General features: G+C 32.0%; 1 protein-coding gene across 1 annotated transcript in view; it reads left to right on the forward strand.

Moving 5' to 3' along the window:
* The first annotated feature begins 277 nt into the window (after positions 1–277).
* The window catches only part of LOC106083349 (elongation of very long chain fatty acids protein 7), a 45,814-nt gene continuing 27,685 nt past the window's right edge, over positions 278–18,406 (forward strand). The window contains exon 1 of the mRNA XM_013246291.2: positions 278–1,012. Within this exon, the coding sequence (XP_013101745.1) occupies positions 868–1,012 (145 nt within the window). The 5' untranslated portion in view covers positions 278–867. The remainder of the gene's footprint in view (positions 1,013–18,406) is intronic.

Raw genomic sequence — 18,406 nt, forward strand, 5'->3', positions numbered from 1 at the left:
AGCAACAACACTAAAAGAACTTTCAGCACTCCGAGAATGTATGCACGTGTGTGTGTGTGTGTGCAAGTGTGCGGCTCTATACCTTGAGTTTAACTAAAGCTTAGGTTCGATTTGAGCTTGACTTGAGACATCACCTCGGTTTTCGAAGTTACTGCTCATTGACTGAATGAATGGAGAATGCCGGTGTCTCTCGCAGTCTGTTTTGCTCTGCTCACTTTGTTGTGTGGGCGAGGGGAGGGGGCTAGTTTTGTGCTTGTGATTATCGTTATGATCGATATTTACAAAGCATTACTGTGGTGCTTGCCATTGTATTGTAGAGTGTTACTGTTCTCCGATATATCCGTGTATATGTGTGTTAAGTTTTGTTGGTGTAGCATTTCGTGGATTGCGTCTTGAGTGTGGTTCAAAAAATTATATTATCTTATGCAGGTTGAGAAGTTTTCAAGTCAGTTGAGCATAAAAATTCATACGGTTCGGTTTGGCAAAAATTAGCAAAATCTAAACGAAATCGAAAACGAAACCAAATAAAAAACAGAAAACAAACAAAAAAATAAAAAAAACAGACAACCAAAAAATTTACAAAAAAATAAAACTGATATTCGTTTCGAAATATTTTTTTAAAAAAATAAGATATTGTTGTTAAAAATTATCACGCAAAAAAAAATATAATAAAAAGATATTTGATTTTCCTTAATTCGAAAACAACAAAATATTTAAGTGAAAATGTGCTCTTAGCATACAACTTAATAGGATATTGCAAAAGCTGAAAATAGTTACCAGTGTGAATTTTTGTAGTTATAAACTGTAAAAAAAAAATAAAAGCCCCCTTAATTCCCAACACCAAAAACACAAACAAACTCCAGCAATATGAATAGAAACACCACATCAGGCTTCGATATGGCCGCTGAAATTGCCCACATCGCCCTCACAGAATTCAAATCACATTATGTGACAAAGAATTTCACTGGATTAATACAGAGATACTACTCTCTGGTCATAGAGGATTATGGCGGTAGGTGTCAAGACTTAGAAGATAAGATCAGATGAAAATATCAAGCAAAAGCAGTCTCAACTAAAATATACTTGTTGGTCATTTTACCAACTGCTTTTAGCTGTTGTTTTGGAGAATTTTTACAAAATTTAGTAACAAACACTCAAAAAAAAGTGGAAGAAAAAATAGAACACATATGTAAATGTAGATCTCAGTGCACTCATAGAAAAAAGTTTGCTGAAAATAGCAAACACTGACTGCTGAATATTAACAGTTAATTTTGCTGCTATTTTAGCAGTAGTTTTACTATTACTGTTGTTTGCTGAGCATGTATACTTTCCATATTGTTTTTTCTTTAAATTTAAATACAAAATGCCATGCCAGTCATTAACACATCTAGCTAGCTCAGCCACATTTCGAAATGTATACCAATGGATAGATCAGGTAGCTTCTTTACAGTAATAGTCCACAAATTAAAATAATCTCTCCCAACAAAAATTAAAAAAAAAAAATCTTAAAACTGCATAAAGTAATCAAAACAGGTAACAGCCAACCGTTGAAAGTAGCATAAAAATTGTTTTTCAGCAGACTTGTATACACAAAACAGCAGATTTTGTTAGTTGAAATAGCAGTAAGAAATGTTTGCTAACACAGCAGCCCTATGTATGCTGAAACAGAAGCAATGTCTGCTTTCCCATTTTCAGCAGATAAAAACTGCTGTTTTTGCAAACATTTTTGCTGTTTTGAATAACTAATTTGGTTGAGTGTACGAAATGGATTCCCAACTAGATTTTTTTACAAGTTTTAGTTTTATTATCAGACAAATGATGAAGGAGTTGCTAAAAAAATTCCTAAGCCCCAAGTTTCTAAGTCTCAAGGCTATAATTTCTCAGTGTTCAGTGATGTACTACTCATAAGAATCATGCGATCAGACATAGGCTAATTGTTGATCAACCTACATTGCATACGTCCCTTTGTTATTCTACTTCAAGTTCCTGTTTAAAGTCTTTTGATTCAATAAATTAAAGATTGATAAAAACCGACAAATATGGTTTGATACTACTAAAATCAAAATAAAATAAATACAAATAAAATCGTAAAAATTCAAAAAGTTATTTGTTTTTGGCCTCAATGGTCCAGTAGCTTTCAAACTGAAACATTAACAGATACATTTTTCATCCATAATCAGACAGGTCAGAACATCCATAAATCAAGAAAAAGTCAATATAGACCATATCTGTGTATCTATGTACCTATGTACCTATAACCATATACAGAAAGCTAAAATGCTAGCTGTCATGGAAGGTCAGCCAGTGAAGTCTAGACCCATAGAAATTTGTTAGTAAAAACAGCAAAAATCTTGGCTGAAACAGCAGAAAGTTTGCTGAAAATGGGACAGCAGTAAATTATTTCTAAAAAAGCAAACAATTTCTGTTGTTTCTAAATTTTGAAAAGTAAAAAAGTCAAAAATGTCATATATATTAAAAAAAAATAATAATTATATTCCTTCTTATTTTACAAACTAAAATTGTTTTACAATTTTCTACGTTTTGATCGAGATTAAATAACATCAGACAAAATAACCACTTCATTTCAATATATGCTTTTTAACAAAAAATAACGTCCAAAATTGCCATATTTCTTTACTAATATGTAGCAAATGTCTCAATTTAATTTTGAAGTTCAAAAATTTCGAATGGATTTACTCAAAAGATCAAAATTTCTAATTTTATATCAGCAGACTAATTTTTCTGGGTGCAAATTTTTGTACCCGAAACAACAGCTTTTGTTTGCTGAATTAGCTGACCGAAATGTTTACTAATACAGCAGCTCTATGTTTGCTGAAGAAGCAGTAATGTCTGCTTTCCCATTTTCAGCAGACAAAAAATGCTGCTTTAGCAAAGATTTTTACTGTTTTGAATAACAAATTTGGTTGAGTTAGATTGGCAGTGATTTCAAATATCTGTATATTTGTTTAAATAGGTTAGGTAAGAGTGGCAGTCCTTCACAGACTCACTTGCACAATTGTGATGCCACAGTAGCGACAGACCAAGGCCTCTGGTGGGAATCGAACCCACGACCACCGCACTGGCAATCCAAGTACGCTACTAATTCGGCAACCGGGGCTCCCGATTTTTTAAAATAACTTAAATTTTTTCCTATTTTCTATTCAGTTAATAACACACAATATATGGCTCAGATAGTTCCATAAAGAGATATGGCCCACAATAAACCGATCCTCTGATTTATTTTCTTGTACCACTAAGATTAACTGATTGGCAATGGATATTACAAGATTCTCTCATATAATTTGACTAACACTGGATAATTTACATAGGTCCATGTCAAATCCTCCTTCCATAGGTCCATGTCAATTCTAGTCCGTGTTTTAAATAAACGTAACTCGTTATTTGATTAAATTTGAAGTCAAAGGAGGCTTATTAGTAATTCGATTTCGGTCATGTTTGTTATGTTGACTTACATTCAAAAATTTCCACGAAAATCGATCTAGGAATTAAAATTAAGATCAGAGGAAAACTTTTCATATTTCGTTCGGTGCTGCCTGATTTAAGTATAGATTTATGAAAAACAGCCTTCTTTTATAACCGAGCCCGAATAGTACCCCATATAATTACACCATTTACAGAGAAGTTTTACTTGACTGAAATATTAAACAATTCACTGTGGAACACAACGAAAAAAATTGCTCTGATTATGAAAGAGGAAGCAGAAAGACAAAACACATGTATCAGCGTTTTGAAAGTTTACATCAAAAGGAACCTAAAAAAATGGGAATTTCCCCCCTTCTGGGCATCTTTCTTAATTTTTGGCTCACGATAAGTTGTTATTTTTTCATTTTTGGTTTATAGTATAATTGGCAATATTACTGACAAGACTGCGGGCAATACTCCATAAAAAGGTCTTTTAGAATTTCAAAAAGGAGTTAAAACCCTTTTAAAATAGGTTTGTGGCAGATCAAAATATTTTACAAAAATGTACGCTGTAAAATTCTACTATAGGTCTCTAAATAATCCAAAACTTTGCATAAAAGCCAGTTATCCGTAGGGTTAAATCAGAACTTTTTCTAAGCTCCTGTTAAATTCGCTTATAAATCTTTATTTTCGGAGTATGAAACCAATGACAAAAACATTTCTTACCAAATATGTGTATAAGTCAATTCACAACAAAAATCTGTATATATAATATATATCAATGTATCATAAAAATATCGATATAAATTTTCCAAAAAACACGATATTTTCAACTTTTTTTGCTTAAATTCAATCGTTCCTTTTTGCGTTGGTTCATGAAATATTCTCTATTAAATATAACTAATAATTTCAAAATAGGCTATATAGTTTTACAAATTTTAAGGAAATTATAGTATATATGCAAATATATACATTAATTTCCTTAAAATTTAAACAGGATATTTATTGGAGAAAACCTTAATTGTTATTTTAGCATGTGTTCTAATTTAGGCATATCTCACAATATTCCAATTTACACTCACAAAAATGTGTCCCAAGATTTAGGATTTTTCATTATTCGTAGAATTTGGGCAAAAACAAAGAGTCAAAGAACCAAAACTTTAAATAAAATTTTTAAAATTTTATCATCTTTACTTAAAAAAATTAAATATTTAAAAACACTCCTATCTGTAAGGCTATTTTGCGACTTTAACTACGGTTTGCTGTTGTCATATCTCAAAATCAATTTCCCAACTTACAACGATATTTTGACCTTCATTATAGATTGTTGTATTTAACAACAAGACGCAAAGTTAAGGATTTATTAACATTCCATTAAAAATAAAAAAATATTAATATGAAGAGATTTTTTTCTCCAAAGGGAATGTTTCCTTAAAAGTTGGAAAACTGATCATCTTTTAATTAAGTTTGCTAATCTTTGGCTCTTATATTTTAAATTAGGACAGAGAAGAAGTATTCCACATCAAATTTAAAGATGAGTCACCAAAAAAATTAAATTAGTCAATATAATATACAATAATTAACATAAGTACCACCCACAATAAATGTATAAAAAAACAAGTTCCATAAATTTCGTATTTTTCTGAACTCATTTCATACTGCCGCTCAGATCCCTACATAAGGACAACATTTTACTGAGAATTTCAAATTGAATTTCACCGGGAGTTCCTGTAGAAAAGAAACCTGTAGGTATTGTATTTATTAGTAAAATTTCATTATTTGGTCATATTAAAAACAAGCCTATTTATTTTTAGTTTTTGTTACTTTACAAGTAATTGACAATTTCAATACACTCCATCTTAGAATAGGGTATCTTCGTTTTTTACACATGATTTAATGATTTAAAACATTATTAAACATTAATAAAATTATGGTCGCCATAAAATTCTACGACAGTTTAGTGATTTACGTTTGTCCGAGCGTCTTTCGAAAGCAAGAAGTTATTCAATTGAGTGAAGTAATTGACAATTTCAATACACTCCATCTTAGAATAGGGTATCTTCGTTTTTTACACATGATTTAATGATTTAAAACATTATTAAACATTAATAAAATTATGGTCGCCATAAAATTCTACGATAGTTTAGTGATTTACGTTTGTCTGAGCGTCTTTCGAAAGCACGAAGTTATTCAATTGAGTGAAGCCTCTGCTTTCAGTTATGCGAAAATCATTTTTATTGCTGTAGATCATTTGGTATTGTAAATAAGATGGATCGATTCATGTTAAGGTATATCTCCCATATAACTCGTATTGCTGAATTATTGTATCTTGGGTTCTGTTAAGATTTTCGAATGACATGAATTCAAAACATATTATCGAAATCAAAACAAATTCCATGCAATATAGAATAATATTTGAGCTCTCTTAGTTATGAAGAAGTCATATCTTTACATCGGTTTGTATGGGAGATGTACCTAAAAATGGGCCAAACCATCCCATTTACAATACCAACTGACTTACATAAAAAAAATCATTTTTGCAGCATTTTAAGCAGAGGTTTTGCAAACTGAGTGACAAAGTTAGTACACGTTAATAATATGGTGGAGTTTATTGAAGTTAGGTACGTTTAGAGCGGCAGATTGTCTTGAAAACGGACTCCCGACAGACTATTTTGGGCAATTGTAATACAGTACAGTAGCGACAGACCAGGTCTTTAGTGGCAATTAAACCCACAACCCCTGCACTGGTAATTCGAGGAAACTATCGACTTGACTACCGGGGCGACCAAATTCTAAAAATAATAAAGACTAAAAAAATAATATGCTTGTTTTAATATAACCAAGCTCTTTGTGATATTATATTAATGCAATACAAGTTTCTTTTCTTAGGGAACCCCCAGTCAAATTCGATTTGGAATATTTTTTCCATTTATATCATCTCCTAAGCTGGAGATTTTAGGGACTTTATGCAATGAATTCAGAAAAAAGCGACATTAACCAAAATTTAATACAATTTTTTCCGATACTTATGTGAATTGTATTATGTTGACACATTTATTTCTTGTGTGACTTATAGTTAAATTGGATGTAGAATATTTCTTCCTTTGACACTTTGCCCCTTTTTCCAAAATCTCACACAATATTCCACTTTATATTGTGGGAGATTTTGAAAAAAAAATAAAAATCTTGGTTTGATTCAAAAAATTTTATATATAATTAAAAATTTTGCTAAAATCGGTTCTATAAAGAAGTTTGTATTATTAATAAACGGTTTTAAAATTTGCACTTGTGATTAACTAAAGCGTTTACCAACTCAATAAACCAATTTATTGAAAAATCTTCATTTCTAATTAAAGTGAATAATTGAAATTTTTTCCAAAACTAAACAGTTTTCTTCAATTGTTTCTCTTTCGAGACGAGCTTTAATGATCGTAGATTTTTGCAATGACAAAAAATATGCTTTTTAATTAGCTTAATTAGTTGTGAATACTAACTGAAATGTAATGCATTCAAATATTTTTTGTGGATTTTGTATTCGGGTTCTCCCCCAGGTAACAGAACCCCAAATATTTATACCCTACATCACTACTCTAGTACAGGGTATTAAAACTTAGTGAATTTATTTGTAACACCCAGAAGGAACGTTGTATATGGATCGACTCAGAATCATTTTCAAATCGCAATTTTTATCCGATTGTCTTAAAATTTTGTATATGACTTGTTTTTGGCCTAGAAACAAAGCCTATTGAAATTGGAAGAAATCAGTTCATATTTGGATATAGCTCCCATATATATGTACGTCCGAATTGAATTGCAGCAATAACGTCATTTATCAAATGATTCTTAAAATTTAGCGCGAAGGTTTCCCTTAAGACTTTTGTCATTACTGGTGAATTAATATAATACAAATTAATATAAAACAAATAATACAAATAGGATCAAACTTAGAAATAGCTCCCATATATATGTATGTATGCGCGGTTTTCACTTCTCAAATTTTTGCAAAACCTTTTCCCCTATAGTTACCAAGATATGTGCAGAGTTTGGGAGAAATCGGTTCATATTTGGATACAGTTTCCATATATATGTTTGTCCGATTTGGACTAATATTCCAATAATGTGGTCATTTGCTAAACGATTCTCTCGTAATTTAGCACAACAGACTCTCTTTTGACTCATGGCAATGCTGTTGAATTTCATAGAAATCGGTTCAGATTTATATAAAACTCCCATATATAGGGGTCACCCGATTTTGTTTTTAAGAGCATTTTTTTAACAGAGTTTCCCAAAAATTTGCACAATGCCTTCTTTTATGACTTTTACTATGTGTCCGATTTCAGTTGAAATATGTTTAGATTTTGGTATAGCTCCCATACACATTTTCGTCCGATTTTGACTAATATTTTCAAGAAATTAAGCACGAAAGGTCCTCTTACGTCTCTTTCTCATCACTGGTGAATTTCATGGAAATCGGTTCTTACTTAGGTATAGCTCCCATATATACTTATCTCCCAGATTGAACTTTTAGGCCTTTTTCAAACACATTTATCAACAGACCTACTTCAAATTTTGCAAAATGTACTCTATGACTAGAACAATATGTTCGGATTTTGGTCGAAATTCAAATTAAAGCAAAATTTATTTTCGATGACTTGCCTGTGGGTCACCATAAAGGTGAAAATATGATTTAGCTGGAAGATTTTGGAAATCGAGATAAAAGGGAGGTTGGACCTTCTCATTTATGCAATTTCTCCGCCCACCTTGTTTTTGGTATATAAAAAAAAGTTCCCTATATTCACCTGGAGCCGAACTCTGTCATTTTGTCAAAATTTCAGGAAAATAGGTTCATCCGTGTCGACGCATAATGAAACAGACAAACAAACTAAACGCAAAAAAATAATAATGGAATATATTTGCTACAAACAAATCTGTTTAATTGGGGAAGTACTACTTGTACAGTAACTGTGTAACTGTGAACCCAATTTGGACAGTCTTTAGGATTTTTAGAAATTTTTTACTCATAAAATAGAATATGATAAATAGACCCAATTTTTTATATTCGAACGGTCTTTAGGACTTAGGAATATTACTCATAAAATTAAATATAGAATAGAATATCTAATTTACTCAGGAAATTTTTTGAAATTAAGCTTAGTATCATATCGATTGAAAAAAATTTTCGAGTTCTTACATTTTTTCATGCAATCGAAAAAATAAAGTATGTGGACTGTAAATTCGTTAGTCTATTCCTTTTTTTTAACACAAGATAAATATCGCGATTTGTTAATTTAATTATCATCAAAATCTAGTTTTTTGAGAATTTACTTTTCTACACATGCCGAGTAGAATACTATCATTTCATGTGTAAAAAAAATATTTAAATTTCCTGGCCTTTAAATTATGCCGCATGCTGGATAAGTTCTTTGACAAAATATATGTCACTAAATATTGATTTTCAAGGGCATGAGCAAACCGGATATATCAAAAATTCACAGAAATTAAGAAATTAAATTTTATTCATTTTTATGGAAATTCTTTTGTGAAGTTTTTACAGCACATGTGAAATATTCTTCTATACGCTTCATCTTATGTATCAGACGAGTTTTGTTTGGTTTTTTTCAAGATTTTTGATGCTAATTTAAAACTATGCTAAAATGTGTGTCACAACAATCTAGTCAAATATCGTATGTTACAAACATTAAGAGTTAGGTCAGTTATTTAAGTTTACATGCTTCTTAACCAAATAAGGAAGCGGTCAATAAATGATTTTGGACTTTATTTTATTTTCTTATTAAAAATATATGCATATCTCTTTGGGCATTGGTTACTAATGGTTGATACATAACCAAGAGAATTATTTAAAATTTCGTTCATGTGTTGTTCAAACATTTTTTCTTAAAGCTGTACCATCTCTCTAATTGACTATTAAAAATATAAAGTTTTTTTTTTCATTTTTAAAATGTATCCCAAGGGATAGATAAAATGTGAAGGCGAAACTTTTATTGATATCTGCTTTCATCTCCTCACATAAAACACGTTCATTATAAATTTTTATTGAGCTGGTAAATGCAGCTAGACGGCAGATCATAAAATTTGTATTAATAAATTTTTTCTAGTGTTTGATGCAATTATACAACTTTTATTTTGCCACAATTGTATTCATACAAAGTATTCTTTGGGCTTTTCAAACGATATAAGTTAAGCAGAAAGTATTAAATCAAAAAAAAAAAAAAAATCGTTTTCCATTTTTATACCCTACACCACCACTGTGGTACAGGGTATTATATCTTTGTGCATTTGTTTGCAACGCAAAGAAGGAGAAGAGCTAGACCCATTGATAAGTATACCGATCGGCTTAGAATCACTTCCTGATTCGATTTAGCTATGTCCGTCTGTCTGCCTCACCATGCATTCTTGTAATCATAGTACAGGTCGCATTTGCTGTCCGACTGTCACAAAGTTTTGCTCAAGTTACCTTTTTGGTCCAAGGACGAACGCTATTGATTTTGAAAAAAATCGGTTCAGATTAAGATATAGCTCCTATATATATGTTTCATCCGATATAGCCTATTAAGCCACAATTTTGGATCTCTACAAAATTTGGCATAAGTTGTTTTATTTGACGTCCTAATATGTGTGCAAAATTTATAAAAAACCGGTTCACATTTAGATATAGCTCCCATATATATATATCATCAAACATGGGCTTTTAAGGCTATATCAGCCACAATTTTTAGTTTGATCTTTACAAAATTTAGCAAAAGATGTTTTGTTTATCGTTTCAATACGTATGCAAAACGTCATAAAAATCGGTTCAGATTAAGATATCGCTTCCATATATTCCTTCCATCCGATATGGCCTTTGAAGTCACAATTTTCGTCCGATCTTTACAAAATTTTGCATGAGATGTTTTACTTGACGTTCCAATACGTGTGCAGAATTTCATAAAAATCAGTTCAGGTTTAGATATAGCTCCCATATATATCTTTCATCCGATATGGCCTATTAAGGTTGTAGAACCCACAATTTTAGTCTGATCTTTACAAAATATTGAACGAGACGATTATTTGACATTCCTATATATGTGCAAAATTTCATAAAAATCTATTCAGAATTAGATATAGCGCCACATATATATCTCCCATCCGACATGGCATTTTAAGGCTATAGAAGCCACAATTTTGGTTCGATTTTTATAAAATTTTGCATGAGATGTATTATTTGACGTCCCAATACATGTGGAAAATTTCATAATATCTGTTCAGATTTAGATATAGTTCCCATATATATCTTCCATCCGATATGCCCTCTTAAGGCTATAGAAGCCAACATTTTTGTTTGATCTTTATAAAATTTAGCGAATGGTGTCTTATTTGACGTCTTAGTACGTGTGCTTAAATTTATTAAAGTCCGTCAAGATTTAGATATATGTAGCACCCATATATATATTTTATATGATATGGCCTTTAAGGCTCTGGTAGCCACAATTTAGGTCCTTTGGTAAGAAAATCTTGCAAGGTTCAATTCTGACAACATTTCAACACAGGTTCCATGCATTAAAAGTAGTGTAGACTCGGTGGAGTAGGGTATTATATAGTCGGCTTCGCCCGACTTTTGCCTTTCCTTACTGGTTAATAAATGATTTGCTTCTTTATTATTGTATTAAGTTCAATGTTAAGACAAAGCTCGCCAAATTTGTTCGTATGTAAACGTGCTGGTCCGGTGGATTTTGGTAGCCGGCGCATCTGTTTTCATATCATAATCTACTTCCAGAAACCTTTCATTTAATACCCATATAGCCTAGATCGGTCGTAATGACCAATTTGGGGAAGAGGGTGTGGTAAAAATGGTAGAATTGGAAAACCGGTTTAGTGGAACCTAAATTGCTGTGATAACAGAATATCACATTGGAGCAATAATTTTTACAAATTCTAGCCAGAATTAATAAGAATTGTGTTCTCCTTTCGAACCAACCTCGATGCTGGCATTGAAAAAAGTAATACAATTAAGTTAGCTCAATTGTCAATTGTCCAATATGAAAGCTCTGCAACACTTCTCTAATATCGATAACATTTTTAGCTCAATTATTAGGAACTTAATTTTTTTCAATATTCCTATTTGTGTGCTGTACAACAATACGTCAGCAAATAACGAATGTATTATAGTTTACGGAAGCATAACAACTAGAATAGTTAATAAAAACTCATATGCTGTCCGGAAAAAATAGTAAAATGTAAATCAAGGCGTATTTCTTATTATTTATATTAAATACGCCTTAATGTAAATGAAATTAAAACTTATTTCCATAGTTTTCCATTCGCATAGAATGGTTTTAATCATCCATAAACAAATAGAAAAAACTTAAAACTGTTTAAAAATTGTGCCATCAAATATTGTAGTGTCATTAATTGAATGAATGATTGAATGATTGCGCAAAAATATTTGTAAGTAGTTCTGTGTGGCTTATTATTTTTTAGCTTCTGGCTTTTTTCTAATACATGTTTTATTGATAATATGTTGGCATGAATGGTGGACTTGTGTAAGTGTATTATGGCGCAAAACGTCTACAAAGACAGAATGTTAAACACTCCTTGTTTACAACATAAATAGTCAAATACTACTTTAGAATATTGCACAATGCCGTTGAACATACAACATGCGATATTGTAACGTTGTTAGTGTGGTGGCTAAAGAATGTTTTATAAACTTGAGACTAACATGCCATGTATAATTAAGAATTTAGTTATAAATGATGTTGAGACAAAGATGGTACAGTAGGCGAAGAATTTAACATTCGCATAATAGTTTTTATGAAAAATTTTAGATTAAATAGCATTTCTATCAATAATCTTATCTTTATTTACACAATTAAGAATGATAAATGGATTTGATCACGGTGTTCCGAATACTTGGAAAGTCCTTGCCACTAGTTGCAATAGTCAGAACACACCTAAACGTGTATACACTATTATTATTGATCGTAATGATGCTCCAAGCCGGTTAAACGATATCCGTCGGCCTATCAAAGGCACGGTTGGAGTTCCTATCAAAAAAGGTTGGAGTTCCAAATTTTGTACAAATTGATACATGTATAGGTCAGTTGGGGTAGTATGTTTAAAATCCGTTTTCGCTGCAATTAAAAATTAAGTCATAACCTGATATAACTACGTGATTAACCAAGGTGTTAAATCACAAGATCTCGGTGGCCAATTGTCATTACCTCTTCCATAGATAACCCGGCCTGGAAACTTTCCCGTAATAGAGCAATAGTTTCGTTTGTTGTGTGTCACGTATCGCCGTCTTGTTGAAAGTAAAACTAGTCCACATCAATTTCATCCAACACCGACCATAGAAAATCAATTTTAACAGTACCTTTTAATTTATATATATATACATATATATATATATATATATATATATATATATATATATATATATATATATATTCGGGGTTTAAACTAGTTTTTCTTTACTTATAAATTAATTTAACGTCATGTTCACATATATGCAAATTTTTTTTTTAATTTTAAAATAGATGGTGCATACTGAAAAGAATGCCAAGTTCAATTTAATGTTGTAATACAATTCAATCTCAATTTTTCACCAATTATAAACTGATCTTAGTTGGTAATTCCAACTCTTTCTGAGTTTATTTGAAGTTATTTTGATATTATGATACACAATTATATTAAAAGTGTTTAATTTTGGCACAACTCAATTATAGTTTTGTATTATGATTTGCTGTATTCCCTATGCTAAAAACTAAAAAAAAAACTTATGGCTGGTACTTCGCTTTTCGCGATATTTTTGCCGATTGCTTTTTTTAAATAATAGATTTTAAAGAAAAAAACATTCCGATTTTATTCAGTAGGAAATTCCGTCAATACTTCTGATAAAATTTTAATAAAATTTTTATTTTCGTAATGTTTCAAAAAAGTTATCGCGAAAAAAGGGTTTTTAGCTGTGAAAAACGGACATAGTAACAACCATTACTTAGGGATGGATATTTCTTTTTACTGAGCTTCCAAACATACTGACCGCTCTTTGGTTACTCAAAACAAAAGAGGATAAAATGTTACCAGTGACGAACACACAGTTGCATTTATTTGCAAGCCCATGGGCCTACTTGGGATTATTTACGTGTGTACGTACACCGTAGTATGCATAAGGTAGGTTTACCCTCCACTGGTCTATACTCTTAAATACTCACCCTTTTTTTAGAAGGAGAGATACAAGATAATTATTGGTCCGACAAACGTTTAATCATTTGCGGTTATCGAAACACTTTCGCTAGTAAAAGTTTTTAGTCTTACAACAAAAGAAAGGTCCTTTTACCGCAGGCGAAGCTCCTAAAGGGTATACAACAAACAAAGTTTGTTACGTATAGCATTTATAATCCAAATTAATCCAAAACACCAGGATGGAACCAATGAAATATTGGTTGAATGATAAAAAATGGGGAACAGTATTTGGATTTTATTTCATTAAATTTATGAAGTGACACTCACTGCAACCAAGAACAAATATTCGGTCTAAGTTCTGTATAAAGGTACTTTTTTGTGCTTTTTGGTATAAATTCACAATATTTGCTGTTTAAAGTGGTTCAGTGCAATGTATAGAACCGCATTATATTTTTGCCTTAAAATATGTTTCTTTGATAGTTCCTTAAGAGCCAGATGTCCAGCGTCATAGGCGGACATGTCAACCTCTGCAATTCAATGTTTTGTTTTTACAAATCAGAAAAGTATTTCTACCAAAAAAAATCGGACAAAGACATATTTTATGTATGAATCATCATTAAAAAGGGAAAAGGTGTGATAAAAATCAAAAATAATATATCTAGACTGGTGTTAGGCAATGTACAAACGAACAATTCGGATCTGTTGGCAGTTCGAATATACATGCCACGTGAGGCTCGAATTGGGCCATAATTTGATATAGGTCTCATAAGAACCGTTCTTCCGATGTTACCTCTTGAGTAAATCGATATCTTGATATGACTTGCAATTATTCTATTAGTTTTTGCCTATAAATATAAAAAGTCCAAAGAACTTGACAAATACCATTTACCGTTTAGGGTATGTAAGATTCGGCCCAGTCGAACTTAACAATTGGGTCTTACTCGTCTTTGCATCACATACATACATATGTATGTGTATAGACCGTTTCAACATTCTAATAAATATATACGGCCCACTAAACTGGAATGCCTTCATTTGTGGTTGATCTATAATTTCTTGAATCAAATTGGATTTATTCAATGAAAAACTCGCAAAGTAATGCCAAGAATCAGAGAACTTTTTACAATGTTGCTAATTGAATTATAATAACAGTATGGATTTAAAATATCGGTCATAGTTCGTCTTGCATATCATGTGAATATGGACTGTTGTAAATAAATGTTTTCAATAATCTTAAACAAAAACAAGTAAAAAGCGTGCTAAGTTCGGCCGGGCCGAATCCTATATACCCTCTACCATGGATCGCATTTGTCGAGTTCTATGCGCGGTATCTCTTTTTAGGCAAACAAGGAATATTGAATAAGACGCTTATGCTATTGGAGCTACATCAAGTTATAGTCGGACCATAAATGAATGCTGAACATTGTAGAAGTCAAAGCGTAATATTTCAGTTCATTCGGGTAAGAATTGCGCCTAGTAGGGGCTCAAGAAGCAAAATTGGGAGAAGATCCCAGATCGGTTTATATGGCACCTATATCAGGTTATGTTCCTATTTGCGCCATACTCAGCACAGTTATTGGGGGTCATAACAAAACACCACGTGCAAAATTTAAGTCAAATAGGATGAGAATTGTGCCCTCTAAAGGCTCAAGAAATTAAGATCCTAGATCCGTTTATATGGCAGCTATATCATAACATGGACCATACTTAGCGCAGTTGTTGGAAGTGATACCAAAACACCGCGGGCAAAATTTCAATCAAATCGGACGAGAATTGTGCCTTCTAGAGGCTCAAGAAGTTAAGACCCAAGATCGGTTTATATGACAGCTATATGAAAACATGCACCGATATGGCCCATTTACAATCCCAACCGACCTACACTTATAAAAAGTATTTAGCTTTACTGCTTCGAAAGTTAGCGTGCGTTCGACAGACATACGGACGGACGGACATGGCTAGAGCGACTTAAAATGACATGACGACCAAAAATATATATGTACTTTATGGGATCTCAGACGCATATTTCGAGGTGTTACAAACAGAATGACGAAATTAGTCCCATGGTGGAGGGTATACAAAAATGGTAAATAAAAAACACAACCCACCTATATTTGGTTTGTAGAATGGCAGCCCATATCTGTTGTAATTATCATTTCAGGACTCAAGGCCCAATGTATGGCGATTTCTTTGTCCAAGCAAATAACTTTTAATATTTGTCTAATTTTAAGCAAATTGATCGATATGTCAAAAACAATTGGCTTTCAAAATAACAAATAAAGCAGTCTATCAATATTTCATAAACATCCAAAGCAAAACAAAACAAAGCCGTCGGTCGCTATTTATCTGCGCTTTTAAACAAATTAGCCTAATCTTGTGGTGTTTATCTAACCTTAAAAGCTATGCACTATGGAACGGAATGGAACAACCAACAAACTTCTAAGGGAAGTCAAAATGTTTATTTTTTAAAATTTTTTCACTAAATTGATTTGAGAAAACCTTGCGAATGTCAATGTTTTGAGATGTTCTATTGGGCTTTGTTTCAACGACGCCCATAAGAGTTTTTCTATATGAGATTTATTTTTGAATTTGACTTTTTTCTTGGTAGACTGACAATAATGAAGATCATTAAAACGTATTTAGAGATATAAAACAAAGAGGTTTGTTGACTTAATTACATTTGACTAACTGCTCTACGCGCGAGCACTTACGTTTATACTTCCTTAGGCGCCCCACTCCAGCGCCCTGCCTGCCATTGCTAGTAGGATTAATTCGAGTAACAACTCATTACTCGCAAATATTTTCCTACAAATTCAGATTCTTTTCTGGCCGTATTAAACGATCTTGTGGATTGGATTGTGTGCTCATAATACTTTTATAGAGTTTTTGTTTCTCTGTTTTTATTAAAAAGCCAGTGTATTATTGTCAAAAAATAATAACAACACGCACATGCAATATAATTTTGTTTTGAGTTGAGTGATTTTTTTCTTGCTGTTTGTTTTTATTTTGCTTGGGTTGAAGGGGTTCGGTAATAGACATACAAAAATGTTGACCCTTAGCCTATGCTTAGTGAAAGGTCAATGGCAATGAGAAAAATTTTGTGTTTGTTTTTCTTTTTTGTAAATAAGTGCGGGTAAGATACAAAAAGATAATTCCCCAAAAAATAAATTGCTAGTCATGTGAATGAATGCAATGCGTTTATGCTGTTGCATTTTTTGTTTCTCAGACCGTATAACCGACATTTTTGTAGTGGTGGAAAAATCTACTTCCGAGTTCATGTACACAGGAAATAAAAATATGGCAGCTCAAAAACTAAGCTAATGTAATAAAATGAATAATTTTATTGAAATAAGAAACTCCTCTTAAAATGTCTTAATGGCCCGAAAAACGTCAAATTGTCTACCAAACTGGTCATTTAAAAATAAGCAAATGTTAAAATAGGTATTATTTAAATGTTTGGAAAGAGTTTTTACTCGTAAGGTATTGCGCTGAGATTTTAACTTAGATGTTGTGCTTAATTAGAGGGCTTGCTAGAATGGAGTAAAGAATTAACAAATTCAATGTAACCCTATCATCGTAGCGCAGAGGTTAGCATGTCCCCCAATGACGCTGAACGCCAGTGTTCGAAACCTCGCGAGAAAATCAGAAAATATTATAAGCAGTGGTTATCCTCGTCTAATGCTGGAGACATTAGTAAGGTATTTGGTTACCTTTCAGAATTTCGAAAAAGTCGCACAAAGATTCGATTACAAAAAAAATTGCACAAAGCATAGTATTTCCCAAAAAAAGTATAACAAAAAGATTATTTAACGCTTAACAAAGGAATACTAACAACTAATTAAGTAAGTCGGACTTAGAAGACTTAGAAACCCTAACCAAAGTGAAGAAATGTTCAACTTGGATTAAAAAATGAACATGATTTTACATATGTCTAAATCGATTTCCTCCCTTTTCAGGGTAACATTATTTGGCACTTGAACATCAGTAAAAATACAGAAGAAAGTCTCCAAACTATTCAGTACCAAACAACGAGACAATCTGTCATGTGGTCTTTTTACCTTCCTTTAGAAAAATTGAGAAATAATCCGCCTACGTTGACTGAGATTTTATGAATCCAAGAAGTTGCTCCAACCTGAAAGACATGAGAATAAACATCTGACGGTTTAAATTGACAGGAAAAACAGAAACAGAGAGCGAGGACAGACACATACATATCTGGGAATTCGATTGGGAAGTTAAGAAAAAATCCGCAAGACATTTTCACTTCTAGAGCCTCTGCAAGCGCTTTTATTAAATGATCTTCTCAAAATTTTCCAAAACGGTTTCATATACGGATATCATAATGTAGGGAGTTTGGTCGAAATCAGTTCAGATTTAGGTATTGACCTATACATATATGTATATGCAACGCTCCATTTGCTCATATAGTGCCATTACAATTATAGTCATTAAAATTTTGCACTGATTTCCCCGAAATTTGTCCATATTTCGATATCGTCCAATTTACTTTTATAGGGTAGGTGCAGGGTGTTATACAGTCTGCCCCCTTCAGACATTGATCTGTGAGAAATGAAGTGAAAATAAAGGACTTCCGCTCAGTTATTTTCACATAAATAGCGCGGAATATGCCCTATGAGGGTTTTCCAAAGTACAAGTGTATATATATAAATATTCTAATAGTCTTGATATTCTAATCGATTTCATATGTCTGTCCTTCTGTTGTAAGCACTTTTCTGCACAAATTCTTTTATTTAGTGGGGGTCTTCTGTCATTGTACATAAGCATGTTTTGGAAAAGGAGCCTC

The sequence above is a fragment of the Stomoxys calcitrans genome, chromosome 2 (genome assembly GCF_963082655.1).
Source record: "Stomoxys calcitrans chromosome 2, idStoCalc2.1, whole genome shotgun sequence".
Lineage (NCBI taxonomy): Eukaryota > Metazoa > Arthropoda > Insecta > Diptera > Muscidae > Stomoxys > Stomoxys calcitrans.